Source organism: Pseudochaenichthys georgianus, chromosome 1, assembly GCF_902827115.2.
Source record: "Pseudochaenichthys georgianus chromosome 1, fPseGeo1.2, whole genome shotgun sequence".
Lineage (NCBI taxonomy): Eukaryota > Metazoa > Chordata > Actinopteri > Perciformes > Channichthyidae > Pseudochaenichthys > Pseudochaenichthys georgianus.
This window is the reverse complement of record NC_047503.1, coordinates 33,483,116-33,498,155: the sequence shown is the minus strand read 5'-3', so window position 1 is coordinate 33,498,155 and position 15,040 is coordinate 33,483,116. Positions and strand designations below refer to the sequence as shown.

General features: G+C 39.7%; 1 protein-coding gene and 1 long non-coding RNA gene across 2 annotated transcripts; one reads left to right on the top strand and one right to left on the bottom strand.

Annotated features, from left to right (window-relative positions):
- Positions 1-399: 399 nt before the first annotated feature.
- Positions 400-1,870, bottom strand: LOC117447692 (uncharacterized). Its single transcript, XR_004552262.1, has 3 exons — positions 1,790-1,870; positions 1,512-1,543; positions 400-500 (listed from the first exon to the last, which is right to left on the bottom strand). It is a non-coding gene; the product is annotated as an uncharacterized lncRNA (long non-coding RNA).
- On the top strand, positions 509-11,138 carry mief2 (mitochondrial elongation factor 2). Its single transcript, XM_034084509.2, has 8 exons — positions 509-690; positions 2,596-2,756; positions 3,514-3,679; positions 4,710-4,807; positions 6,129-6,305; positions 6,798-6,961; positions 7,444-7,596; positions 9,220-11,138. Exons 2-8 carry the CDS (start codon positions 2,619-2,621, stop codon positions 9,725-9,727), a joined length of 1,404 nt encoding a protein of 467 aa, XP_033940400.1. The 5' UTR covers positions 509-690; positions 2,596-2,618; the 3' UTR covers positions 9,728-11,138.
- Positions 11,139-15,040: the final 3,902 nt, after the last annotated feature.

Here is a 15,040-nt window from a genome sequence, read left to right as displayed (position 1 = left end):
TATAGGGCTATCACTATGGGCAGCTACGCTGTAAATATTTACAAATAGATCCAGCAGAATGGCACAAAAAAAACTGGTAGTGGCCTGGCTGGGTGTATAATTCCCGGCCTGACTTATTGTCCCAGTCCGGCCCTGATAGAGGGTGCATAACATCAACATTCAACATTCAATATATTACCCACATTTCATTAATAATGCGTTACATTACTTCGTTACAGCAAAAAGTAATATATTACTGTAACTCCGTTACTTTTGGAACGCGTTACACCCAACACTGCATATGGCGCATGAAGAAAACGCAAGATGATTAATACCAACGTGTTGTGAAATGGAAACACTCACGTAAGATAGAAGGATATCAACATTGTACTTACTTAAACTTCATAGGTAACAGCACATTGTTATCTCCTCTAAATTGACGTTTTTATACTGATAGTATTTCTTGGTTCCTGGTGTAGTTACTCGGTGCACCGGTTCTTCTCCTGGTGGCGCTGCTGCACCTTAAACAACAACTGTAATTAAAGCGCAGAAGAAGAAGACAGCAGCTGTTAGCTAGCTGGATGAGCTATATTTACTCTTTGTCCGTGAAGGAAATAAACTAACATTACACTTTGTTATCAAAGAAAACTGATTGAATGAAATCACTAATGGTGGGGCGTTGGACTGTTGTATTTCTCTCTGAACGGAGTGGTAAGTACATCTAACTGTGGAGACATAGCTGTCACTTAATGTTAATCTAACGGTAGCTAGCAGGAGTTGGGCAGCAGTTTGTTCGCTTGCTGCTCTTCATGAAGCTAAACTAGGTCATATTGATAGGCTGATTCATGATGCAGGTTAACTAGATGGACATTCAGTTACTGATCTCTGGCGTTACATGTGTAGACTGTTTTGAAACACTGGAAAGGTTGTCAGCAGGTAAATGTTAAAGTAAATAATACTTGACATAATAACATTACTTGACACTTGTACTTGCCTTCATGCTACTTTATAACTCTACATTTTAGAAGGGAAATGGCAGCTTTAACCTATTACAATCAGATTAATAATACAACATGTGATCAATAAATAGTGTATCATGTGCTATTCAAAAACGTGTTGAGCTCTTGAGGACATTCACAAGCTACCCTGTATACGTTTGTACGTATTACAATTTGTTTTAGCTTTAGCTTGATGTGCTTTAAAGTACATTGTGATGCTTATACCTATGCACTTTAAATGCACAGTTTTACATTGTTGTTTTACTTATTTTACTGAAGTAAAAGACCCAAGTACTTGGTCAATGTGTTTAAAGTCAGCAGTCGGGCCAGGTGACTGTAATAGAATGTATTGTTATTGAACTGCAACACATTTAGTTTTGAATCCCTTTGTTTACGATCTTCTGAGGAGGAGTCAGGTTGATTAGTCAGTGTCATGAATACATTTACTTTATTTATATTGCATCTTCCATGCACTAGATGCAAGTGCTTTTCCATTTAACAGCAACAACAGTTTCAAAAACATCACATACGTACATTGTCACAATGCTGTCAACCTTTGATCCGTACTGTATCCCACAAACAAAAAAAGAAAACAGTACAAAGTAAACTGTTTATCAGTTGCTCCATTTGTTTGCAGCAACATGTGTCCTTTGGTTAAACTGTTACATATTAACCATAAGAATAAGATAAAACAACAAGATGACACGGAAGGTATAACTTTAAATAGAAAATATGACCCTCTCTATAATTATAATAATAGTAAAATCGGTATCTATATGCTACGTTGCAGCATGCACATGTATATCACTAACCACTGCAGCAGCATCAACAGGCCTCCTGATGGTAAAGCAGCTAACCTTAAACATTAAAGGTGAACTCAGCTCTGACGTTGAAAGTCAGAGCTGAACTTGCTGCAGACATTCGTTGTTGCTGTAACTTGACTAGGAGGGTGGTTGTCATATATTTGACCCCAACGGTGTGACTCAGGCATGTACTGGGTCTAAAAATAGAACATGTTTCCATTCTCAGGATTCTGTACCCCTGGCAAAAAAAAGAGGACGTGCACCACTCAGTAGATTTGGTCTATCAATGATGTCCTGTGGCTGCTTCACAGGTGCCTGAAGCTAAATATGATAGTTTTCTACAAATGTAGCGTATATTTATATCATTGTCACATATAACTGCTCTACAAAAAAGCAAGTTTACGGGATTTTTCTAATTTAAAATCAGAAAAGGCTGCATTATCGGCCGCTATTGCATGATTGGTTCAAATCATCTATCCGTAGGTGTTCACTTTACTTGAAATCTTATTACTCGTCGTAAATCTGTCATTTATTGTATCACTAATCAAACTATTGAATGACCCATTGTGTCACGTATTAATGATTTTATTCGTTTCTCCACTAACTCCTGCACACTTTTTTTCGAATGTGTTACCAGTCAGTGAGTGCGTATTTCCTTCATGCACCTTCTGACTCCAGTCGGTTATTCTGACATCTTGACATTTCTGTGAAAGAGCATTTGCTTTTCAATCATTTCTAGAGAAAACTTTTTACTGCAGTTTATTTTCTCTCTACCTGACAGTTATATAATGTGTTGCTCCTGTCCTCTTCCAAAGGCTAACCACAACAAAAGGAAGCCATGAACTTTCAGGGCAGTCGGAGGCGAGGAGAGGATGGCATCGCCATGGTGATTGACTTCCTGTTGTCTAATGCCCGACTGGTTCTGGGAGTCGGAGGGGCCGCTATGCTAGGGATCGCTACATTGGCGGTGAAGCGGGTGAGTGTAGTCCACATCAGTGAGTGCTTCATAGGCACTCTTTATTTGGAGAAATGCATTGCTGCAACATTTCTGAACTAGGTGTTAAGAGCTGTAGAGCTCCTGAACTCCATGAATGCTTAATGCCCAACTGCCATGCTAGCACAACAAAAAAGTGTCCAAAAAGTTGCAAGTTTACATATCCACTAATGAGTTGGCAGTTAATTCTCAAGTCTGTTTTGCTGGCAAGTACAGTAGCTACATACAGCAAGTTGCAAAGAGGTTTATTCCAAAGCTATGTTGTCAGGAGTTAAATCCAGAGGTAAAGGAAATCTAAAGTGTTATGTTTCTCTCCAACATAGTAGAGTATCTTTTTAAGGTAAGTTTTGGGTCATATATGGAACTCACAAAAAGAATACCACATTGCTGTTATGTGCAACCCCAATTACCCACTCTGTCATTCAGATATAACTGAACCAATTAGAACATTAATTGTACCATCATTCTTTATCCCTATACCTATGAAATATGAAATGATTGAATCCTGGACTGTATGTTAATCTGCTGCCTGGGCAACAGTGATGTCAAATATGTAAGTTGTCGTTAATGGACTAAAAATGTGCAAGCTGGTCCTGTGAGGAGGTTATTGAGGCGGAGTCTGTCTTTGTGCCTCTTTAACTTCATTGTGTTGGCCTGCAGGTTGTGACGGTGCACCTTCTGTATGTACTAGCGGTGTGTTATCAGTCGTGCAGTTCAGCCTGTAATCTGTGAGTTTCAGCTGATAGAGCGCGCAGGACGTGCAGCGGATGATGAGAAGGTGGAGCAGAAGATGGCCGAGAGCTGGGAGGAGTTGAGCTTGGTCTCTGCTTCCCCCACGCTGATCAAGAAGGGCATTGAGGGCGTGGTGATGAAACATGTTGCCAAGGCAGCCAGACAGCAGAAAGGTATGAACTCATCTCAGCACGAGTGTTCAGGCAAATAAAGCACACATAACTAACACCAATACATAGAGGTCATTGATTAACTATCGAGATAATCCACAAGTTGGTAACAAATTTTTTCATTCAAAAATTGCAGAAAATGCTTTTCTTTCATCCCCTTAAATCCAGAGATTTCCGGCTTTAATCCGTTACAGTATTTTTTTATTTTGGACTGAAAAAATAGACATTTAAAGAGATCTTCTGGGAGTTTATGGACCAGATGGAGAAAATAATTGGCAGATTAATTGATAATAAAATGTACTATGAAACTCGAAGAGCGCAGACCTCCGCTAAGGCCAATTGTGCATTCACTTGCTTGGTTGGTCCCATATTCCAAGTTAGGACGTCGTTCTTTAGACCTCGATGTGTTCATCAACTTTCATTTGGAAACAACATGGACTTTACGAAGAAGATGATCCGTATTTTGTATTGCTCAGAGCATTTTGCAATATATCTGTTTCCGAGTTATTATTCTGACTTGAGACGACATCCAATCAATCAATCAATCAATGTTTATGTATATAACCCAATATCACAAATGTTACATTTGTCTCAGTGGACTTCACCGTTTGTACAGAATATCAGTATGACAATACGACACCCTCTGTCCTTAGACCCTCACATCGTACAAGGAAACACATCCTGGTGGTTTTCCCGAGTCCGGCACTCATTTTCCAATTATTCAAACGGCACATAAATGTAGCACAAATTCCCCATTCTTCTTAACGGTAAAGAAAGTACAAATAATGTGTGTATCCACCCTATGATTCGGTTCCCCTTAAATGGAATGTGTTTATCCTTAGTCCATGCTTCACCCTTCCACCAAGTTTCCTGAAAGTCAGCCAAGAAGGTTTTCCTTAATCTGGCTATGAGACAACAAACTGAGCCAAAAACATAACCTTCCTAAAGTGAAAATTATTAGTAGCACCCCTAATATATTCCTCCATCTGGCTTTCAGATATTACTGACTCCTTTTAACCTCTTTTTCAATCAGCTGACCTGTGCCAACAACCCCAGGCGTCCCCTCCGGAGGTGGTTCCTAAAGTGGAGTCAAAGTCCAAGAGGCTGCAGCTGTGCGTCCTCACTCTGCAGGTACACACTGCCATTCAGCCTCTGAGCTCTTAAGGCATAGATTATGCATTCAGAGTCAGCAGCTGCTGTTGGAGCTCTGCTCAGTGTTGGCTCATTCATTTATGCGTGTGTAACATGTTTTGTAAGGCGCAGTGCTTAGGGGATACGCATAGAGCCCCAAGAGCCCTGCATAATGAAAACACTGCCTGTGCTCTGGCTGTGTGGAAGAAGTCAAACAAGCATGAAAACAGCTTTGAGTCAGAGTGCGGAACATCCACATGAGCAGGAATGTTGTGGGTTTATTCTGTACAAGCTACATTGAACAATTTGTTCAGTAAATGTTAGTAGAGCAGCTGCAAACGCATGACTAGACATAAGAAGGGATTTAGGACAATAGGATTTGCCTTTAAATAAAGCTTATGCAAATCATATCTTTAATGAATAGTTGAACAATTTAATTTTCTACTTTGCATCACTGGAACAATGTTTTCAATCTGTAAAAAAAGAAAGCATAAAATTGTTTTTCTCGGTCAATGCTTGTATTTAAATGGCCTGTAACTGTAAATGTACCACAATACATTCAGCGGTATATTTCTCTGAGGCAGCGTCCGTTGTTTCTTGGATCGAGTGGTTTTAATATGCTATATAAATGATATTGCAGCAGCTACTTGTTTTATGATTGATTGTTGATCGATCTTTTTAAATGCGTCTTTAACAGCAGTAACCGAATATACCAACCACTTCTTTCCTCTGCTGTTTACTTCTTTTCCTCCTCGCAGAAAACTTAAAGGTGCTTAGAAGCCCAAAACCACTTTGAATGTTGTATTACTCAAGAGACGGCTTGATGTATTCCCAGTGGGAAATGTTTTGTTCATATTAGGAAGAGAGTTGGTTTCGCAGTAACAAAGTTAGGCACAGGATTATATAGAATGTCATGATAATCCTATCAAAAGTCATTGTCATTCATGGTATCACCTGGATAGAAAATTCAAATCACACCTTCCACATACTGGAACCGGTAAACCTTGCATTTTTGTTTATTATTTGTATTTATTGCATCACAGATACAGTAGGTCACATTGTTTTTCAGGGAACTATTTTAAATGATGTATTCTTAAATCATTAAGACAACAACACTGTGAGAGACTGAACATTCCTGAATGTTTTAAATCAGGTGCTATTTTCCTTTTTCTACAATGATAGTGACGTCTTTTTCAAGTTACTCATATGAGAATACTTTCAACAATGCAGATATAATGTCAATTCTAACAGGTGTGTGAATACAGTACAGTATCTGTCTGCCTGAGCTCTTGAACATTGAACACGTTTGAACTGTGTGTAGGAGCGCCTGCAGCAGTACTATCACACGAGGGCGGCTCTGGCTCCAGGAGAGATCCAGAGGGCTCAGTCTCTGGCGCTGGACATCTGCACAGAGATCCAGGGCTTCCTGCACAGCCGCCTGCCCGACATGCCGCTGGGAGAAATGAACCTCGGAGGGTCTCTTCTGGACGACCTGCAGGTACACATACCAGAAGTCCTCTTCTTCCCTTAAATTAAGTCTCGGTGTCAGATAAATGTTTCTACATTTCTCTATAAGGGCAGAGCATAAGCATTGGTTAGTTTTCCATATACAGTTAAAAGTTACAAACAGTCACATAAATACACACTTCTCATTGACTGAATAATCAAATGTGAAAAACAAACTTAATTTCACCCAAACATGCATTTATATATTAACACAATTCCTCAAAATATCAAAGCAAACTTTATTATTTTTTCTTCTTCATTAGAATAAAAAGGAAATGTTAATAACAATACATCCTTTTCTCAATTACTTTATTATTATATTTATCCTTTTATTTCAAATGTCACCCTGATTTAAATGTATGCATTATGCCTATATACATTTTGTTACGCATAACATTTTCTTGAACAAGATGCACCGGCAAGAAATTCTCTCCGTGTGTGTGTGTGTGTGTGTGTGTGTGTGTGCGTGTGTGTGTGTGTGTAGGTGGTGAGTGCAGACCATGCCTGTCTGCTGGTGCCTCTGCAGCTGGAGGCCTCTCTGTGGCGCCTCGTTCCGGGAGAGGAGACGCTGCTCACTCACCCGCTGCACTGGATGGTCCGACGGGTCAATCTGGAGTATTTTCCCAGAGGGCGCAGCTACTGGGACAGGTGATCAGGATCATACACAGAAACTGTATTTTTGTTTGGTCCTACAGCCTCAATGGTTTGTGTCAATACAGAAAAATGCAGGTCAGCTGGTGTCACTTTCAGATCATTACTGCTCTTTAGCAACAACAACAACAACAACAACAACAACAACAACAACAACAACAACAACAACTGTGTGTCTGTAGATCTATTGTCTACCTCTGATCTGACAGTTTTCTCTCCTGTGTTTATACAATATTATAAATGCTCATGTCTACCAACACCCTTTGTTCTAAACAGGATTAAAATATTTCATATATTGTGTTAAAGCGAGTTCTGCAACTTCACTTGCTAACACACAATATATGTACCTTTTTTTTGGAGTACATGGAGGAATGTTAACTTGCCACGAAGAAGCCATTAATGCTTTTAATACTATTTACAAAGTCATCCTGTGAATTGAGACACTCTGTAAAGGCAGCCTCTCTCCTTGTGTGTTGCAGGTACCTGGTGGGGGGTTACCTGTCTGCAGAAGCTGTGGTGAACATGTTCAGTAAAGCTGTCATGGAGACGATAAACTGGCCGTCCATCAGCAGCACTCTGGACTGCCTCGTCAGACCGGTGCTGGGAGGACCCGACCTGAAGCTGGAGATACGGTGTGTGTCTTAATGTTGTTTTATATTAATGATGAGTCATTTACACTCTCTATTATACCTATGTCTCCCATACATGTTAAACATACTTATTATGTGATATAATCAGCTTAAATAGAGGTATATGACACAAGTGGCTAATGAAACTGTTTTTGTATCAGGGGAGAGGCTACAGGTGGTGTCACAATACAAGTACCTTGGAGTCATGATTGATTCAACACTCAATTTCAAGGCTCAGGTTAAGAAAGTATGTAAGGTCAATTGTTAGGTTCACGAGAGATTACATGTCAACTGAGTTATCTCTGATGTACACACACTGTCTGGTTCTCTCACACATCACCTACTGTTTAACGACCTGGTCACATGCCAGTACAACGACATTAAAACCACTGGAGTCATTGTACAAACAAACACTCAAGATACTGGACAACAAATCTGTTTATTCACATCACTGCCCAATACTCCAAAAATACAACTTGTTGAGCTGGGAAAACTAAAACATGCAAATGCTTGCCTTTTTTACAAGATTGTCAACGGCCTTACCTCACCTCCTCTTAGACAGTTCATTAACATACGCACAACTGCAACTAGGGTAACAAGAGGTGCAGCGCGAGGAGATTGCATTGTTCCACTCAGAAAAAGTTTTTCAGTCAGTCTTCTTTTTCTGTTAAAGCTGCTCAGCAATGGAACTCAATCCCACCTCCAATCAGAGACCAGACTACATTCAGTTTATTTAAATCAAAACTCAAAACCTGGTTGGTGAGGAATCAGCTCTGCCAATCTTCTGCTTCTTAAAACCCACTGCCTGTGTTTAAACGTGTTCTTTTGTTTTGTTTTATTGTTCCGTCTTTTAAAACATTTTAAAAAGTATTCCAGTAATGTATGTTGCATGTTTTAAATTGATTGTATTTACTTGAATGAAATGAAATGTGGTTTAGGTTGAATTTTAAAATCTGTCCAGGGGCTACAGATGAAAAATAGCCTCTTGGCTAACTCTGGCACATTTACAGCAATGTTAATTAATTTGCACTGTCCCTGTTAAATAAAAATATAAATTCATATTACTTTATCACAATAATCATAACGCATTTGAAAACCTTCTTTTATGAATAATTATGCAAAATGACACGTGTCTTTAGTACATCAAAAAACATTGTTTTATTGCAAGGATCAAAGGGTATTTTAATTATGTTGCATTGTAAACACTGTTGAAAGGCATTATAATTGTATTTAAGTTACTCTCAGCGGTCATTGGGTGGTTTAAGTGAAGTAATGTGATGAAGGCAGAACACACAAGACTTAAACAAAATGTAAACGTATTTGTTTAAAGTGTCATATCAGAAATCGAGTACTTTAATTAGACTTTTTGATGATAAACAGCGAAGTAATGGGCGTTCACATCCCACTGTTTTCCCATAAAATGTCCCTACCAAAACTAAATGTGCTCAAGCATTGTCCAGATGAAATGTGAATGTCCATAATCAAGTTAGTTTAGTTGTAGTATCAAATTGTTATGTAACTCCTAACGTGCTAGATATCAAAATTGGCAATTGCCCTGTGATGTTAGTGTGTTAAAGTCCATGTTCTCCTTCTCTGTAATGAACTGTCCTCCTGTTCCTCGCTCAGGCCTTTGGATGAATTTGGGGCAGAGAGCGGGGATGAGCCCCTGTTCATCTCCATGCTGCCTCTGCTGAGGGAGGGGGACGTGGTGCTGAGCGCCCAGACGGAGCTCACCTCTCCCTGGGTCAACGCCTGGCACCTGTCCCTCTACCCCTGGGAGAACCAGCGTCTGTCTCAGCTGGACACCGCTGATGGGGGACACCGCAGACAAACTCTCAAAATCCTGAAGGCGGTGTGCAGACTGAACCCCGCTCTCCGGCCGCTGGAAGCCGCGCCGCTCTCCAACCTCATCCTGCACCTCAGTGACGGGGAGAGCGACTGGTCCGAGAGCAGCCTGCACGCTCGCTTCCAGCAGTGCATCACGGAGCTGATTGGCTACCTGGAGAACGGAGCGCTGCACAGTTACTTCAAGCCAGCGGTCAACCTGCTGAGCGGCCTGTCAGAGGACCAGGTGGACCAGATGGGCTTCATGCTCTACTGCGCTGTCACAGAGCCCGAAATACTGCTCATATAACTGTCTGCCCATACAGCACTTTACACCTCTCTGACACACAGATCAGAGGAGAAATCATCCAAAATGTTGTGTTATTCCCTCTGCCTACTCACGTTGTTCCTCCGTCCTGCTTTGACGCAAACCAACAGGGTCCAGTTGGAAAATGGCCGGCCTGTTAGATGAGGAGAATCTACATGAAGACGGATGTGAAAGTGATAGTAAAGCTGAACAAACCACTCCGAGGAAAGGAGACGTGCCAAGAAAAAGGAGCAGAGGAAGTGTTTATCAGAATGTTTGAAACTGTTGCCAGGCTTTCATCCAAATGTATCACAAATCCTAAACGAATTTCAAGAAAATCATCAAAAGAAAAAACAGTCTGTGTTTCCTTTTGTCCACTACTGATATTCAGGAGTTGGTTCAGAGAGATAAGCCAATTCAAAACAATTATACTGTTGCAGAAGAAGAGGGCGCAACAAGATGGCAGGACAATGGAAATGGCGCCAGTCCGACCTGAGCAGGAAGTCAACGGAAATATGACATTTATTTTCATTTCACGTATCTATGTGAGGACGATACATCAGATCGGTGAAGCCTGTTTTAATCGGCCGCAATAAATCCTTTCTTCAGCGGAGCAAAAGCATCAGTGGACTTTGAAGTCCCATGCTTCATGAACATCATCATTTATTCGCTAAGTCTGTTTCTATCGCACTTTGTCTGAGTTTGGTCCAACTTTTCCATCTCAGCCAACAGTAAAAACTTTTTTGCAATACTTCAGGATTTTCTTTTGGAATTCTCATTGTTTCCCCTCAGGTTTTTAAGCGTCAATAGAAATTGCTTATGAAAATAGATGGATGGAAACGCAGGGTGTGCCTGATCATAACAACACCCACATGCATCTGAGTTTGTGGTATTATTATTATTTTACAGTGAGTCAGTGATTGGCCATGAACAGCTCATTATACAAATAAGCAACAGAGGACATGTTATGCTTAAGTGCATCTTTCTAACCTCTAACTCATGAAGTGTGCTCTGCATTAGTTTCCTAATTATCTAATATATTCTAAGTAATAATAATTCTAAAAAAACTGGTTTTAATGCACTTATTAAATCATTCAGTCCGTCTGTGTTGGACTTATTTAACACAAAGTGTATATTTTATTATCCTGCAGGTTGAGGTGTGCAGTATTTGTTTGTCTTGTTTATTGTTCAGTCTGTTGCCAATCTCGCTTGGGTGATGACCCTTTAAGTTATGAGAGAAATCGCCTAATAATGTTATGTAGTTGCTTTTAAACACCGTATGAATGTTTCTGGCCATTTCTTCAGTTATATTTTTTCTTGCTGAGTGAGAGAGAATAGATTTTTCTGTGATTGAACAGTGAAACTGCAAATAAAAATGAAATCATTTGTTTAGATTCTCACAAAGTTGCCCTGAATGTTTATTTTCTAACAAAAAAAATCAAGCATTACAAAGAGCAGGTGCCTGTCGTTGAATGTTAAAACGTTCCCTTTGTAGTGTCAGCAAATAGGAGAAAGTATGATACTTGACTTTATAAGTTATTTTTGTGTTATGATTATCTTCATGAAGCATAATGAACATAAGTACTTATAATTATATTTATAATGCTCTTAAGATGTGGCGGTGATAAAATGTGTATGTTTAGATGTCGTAGAATATGAACTGTACGTAGTGTTTCCTATCACAATAGCATAGATAAGTGATATATTTAAAGCCACCATGGACAGGAGCAGTGTTTTAATTTCACCATAGGACATTGTGAAGATTGTTTTAAATACAACCTAATGTGCAGAAATATATCAGACATTAATGGACTTTTAAGTTGAAGTTGTATCATGCTTTTAATTAATTTAACAATTCTTAAATCATTCATTAAGTTGTAGCAGTGGCGAGCCGTGACTTTTATCGATTAGATTTATGATTCGAAAATAATAAAAGTAGGGTAGACATGTGGATATTATCCGGATGAACAAGAAGAAATCCCATAGAGAACCGCAGTGACGCGTCCTAAAACCCGGAAGTAAGTTAGCATTTTTAGCACTTCCGGTTCCTTCGTCAAAAAAGCAATGCATTTTCTCCATAGGGTTTTGGAAAATAGCTCAAAATAAGGTCTGTGGTTGACACAAATTTAAGAGATAAATCACGTTTTGTTCTACGACATTAAATACATCAGCAGTGACCCCACTGGTGATTTTTGAAGAGTTTACGTCTCTGAAAAACGATGGTTGTTACCGAGTGGCTGAATAGGACTACAGAAATTGTCGAGGCCGTTGTACGTCATTACGCCGAACACGTAAACACTCCCGCTAAATTTGTTTTCCCCTGTGTTCTGCTTGAAAGCAAGTACCTGCCTATCTTTAGTATCTTTAGTGGGCGGCCTATCTGTATATCTATATCTGACCATTAGAATCTGTATTTTTGAAATTGTCATTTTTAACACCGTAGTTTTACAAATTATAGAACAATTCATTACCATTGTTTTCCAATTGTACTCGGCAGTTCGTTTCGTTGGCTAACGTTAGCTAAAGCTAGCGCTACTAGTTAGCTACACAATAGTTTGTTGCTTTGCTCCGGGTTGCAGCCACAGGTCTTCGCATGAAACGTGCTCGTTCTATCGTTTCCCGGCCAATGTTTTCCAAAGGAGAGTCTGGATTCGTGCCATGAGGTAAGCTGACGTTACATTTTTGTCCATGTCACGGTGAAATTCAAATGATGGGTAGTGACCGTATCGCCGTTTTAGAGATGGCACTGCTGAAAAGACCGCAACATAAGTAAAGATAATGAATACATCCTATTAAAACCTGTGTGGCTTATATGATAAGTTTAATTAGTACAAGAAGCATAACGTTTCACCATGTAACTAAAGATTGTAGTCAGGGAAATCAGTTTGACATATTGAACTAATAACAAATCACCTCTGGCTGGCAGAGAACTCTCTGCTCCATAGCTTCTCTTGGACGTAAAATCACATGTAGATTTTACATTTATATTCAATTTAATATTCCATCCCTCACGTACTTTTGTATATATAATAACTTATATTTTGTTTTTCTTGTTATGCTGCTGCAACACAAACATTTCTCAAATTGGGATCAATACAGTAATATATTATCTTAATTAAGAAATATAACTATTATAATTAGTGTAGCAGCTATTAGTGTAGCATATTTTCAATATGGATTAATCTACCTTTATTTCTTTAGTTCAATTTTGATCTATAAAAATGTCAAAATAGTGAAAATGTTCACGAGACTTATCAGTGCTAGGTTATATCTTTAGATGTTTTTGTTTTAGCCTATGTACTGTATGTCTTAATGCTCTTATATGTGATGGTGTGACTTCCATGAAACTAATATTTTATATCTTCCCAACAGACGAGCTGACAGGAAACCTAACACTCTAACAACAACAACATTGCAAAGGTGAGTAAATGTAAATTAAAAACGATTCACAATTTCTTAATTTCTTCTTCTTTCTTGCAGTGAGGTGAAGCTGACCTTGCACTTGGTGCCAGTAAGGATGCTCCTCACGCAGGCTGAATGTTACTCCTTCCTTACTGACACAGAAGCCCTTGATTTGCAATGCATCACTAATTGTCATTTCCCTGGCTCCGGAGGGACACTTTACCTCCAGACCAGGGTTTCCGTTAGCCGGTAATTACCGGTTTTTAGCTGGTAACATTTATTAAAAACCGGTAAATTCAAAACCTGCCGGTCAAAATGTCTGGTAATAATTAGGGAGGCGCCGATCGATCGGCCGCCGGTCATTATCGGCCGATATTCCCTCTTAATAGTTTGATCGGTGCTCTCTATAAAGGCCGATCAGGAGAGCTGGATCTGATCGATATGGACATAAACGCGAGTGAAGTATAACCGGACGTGAGAGAGAGATCAGATCAGCTGCTGAGTCAGACCGAGACACGCAGCTCTGCATAATCACCTGAAGACCCGCCCTCTGTTTAGCGAGCTGCAGGAGCTGCATGAGAAACTGACGTGCTGTCAGGAGAGAGAGGGAGGGAGAGGGGAAAAGAGAGGATCCGTTTCTCCCGTGTTATTATTCAAATGTAATGTAAACTTTTGAATAATGTACGTTATCTACTACAAGTAGTTTGTTTGAATGTAATAATTATGTTGTTTGTGGAATCATTTATTGAAAAATGAATCTGAATTTTTCGATCTGTTACGATTATAAACTGAAGCAATATAAAAATGAGCCCCGTGAACTGAGTTTTAAACTGAAGCATATCTGCTCATAGTCCGGTAATTACTTGCTAACGGAAACTCTGCTACACAACTCTTACTATTATTGAAATATGACCGGTAAGTTTCAAATTTGTCCGGTAAAATAAATTCTGCCCGGACATTTGACCGGCGAGAAAAAAATCCTAGCGGAAACCCTGCTCCAGACCATCTGGAGATGCCCCCAACAATCCTGATTGGGAGAGCCACAAACCTGACTCATGGACCTGCATCTGGGTTGCAGTGGTGAATGCCCTGACGCCCTCACATTCATTCATAGTCCCCCACTGTACAGACAAAACACCACCAAGGGCCTGTTGTTGCCCTAGCACCCTGGCAATAAGGGAAGCAGTCACACGCTTTGACCTCAGGACAGCTCCAAAGTTGCTGGCAGTCAACCTTCCTTTCCTGAACAAATGCCAGTTTGGGTTGGTTCGCTGACCAGTGGTAGCCACCTGAATTGCCCTCTGTTGCTCCTCAGACAATGCCATGCTTGCCACAATTGCCTCAGGTCCCTGATGCCCAACAGATTTGATAATTTCAGGAACAGTAAGTGTTTCCAAGCTGTAGTGTTCCTCTTCTGGCTCGGGGGAGAGAAGCCAAGAAATTCCTGAGAATCTGCCCCAGAGTCTGTCCCTCAGCCAGTCACGATCTTCGGAGGTGGGCTCTCTTGTCTGCGGGTTGAATTAGTTATTGTTTGGAGGAAATAGCTTTAAGAGGTTTTACTGGTTTCTAAATGTTTTACTTCTGTATAGAAGTTTTTTTTATAAGTGTTTGTAATTGTTAATGAAAGGTTTAACTGGTTTTAAGGTTTTTCTGTTTTTTAAGAGGTGTTTTAATGGTTAATGAGAGGTTTTACTCTGGATTCATATCTATTTAATCCATAAATGTCTCATAAACCAGAAAAACCTTTTATAAACCATCAACAACTCTTTACATTTGAACTTGTTAAGGGTTATGATCGCAGAGTAAATACAACCATTTTAAAGATATTTTTCCATGAAATTTGAATACATATCTTTTCCCCTCTGTAATCATAACACTTAACAGATTGAAACTGGATCATGAAAGAAGTGTTAA

What these genes read in the sequence shown, in the direction of transcription:
- mief2 (XM_034084509.2), top strand. Translation starts at nt 2,619, where the DNA reads ATGAACTTTCAGGGCAGTCGGAGGCGAGGAGAGGATGGCATCGCCATG. An exon ending in CTCTTCTGGACGACCTGCAG is followed by an intron (nt 6,306 to 6,797) that starts GTACACATACCA and finishes GTGTGTGTGTAG; the next exon opens with GTGGTGAGTGCAGACCATGC. An exon ending in GACCTGAAGCTGGAGATACG is followed by an intron (nt 7,597 to 9,219) that starts GTGTGTGTCTTA and finishes TTCCTCGCTCAG; the next exon opens with GCCTTTGGATGAATTTGGGG.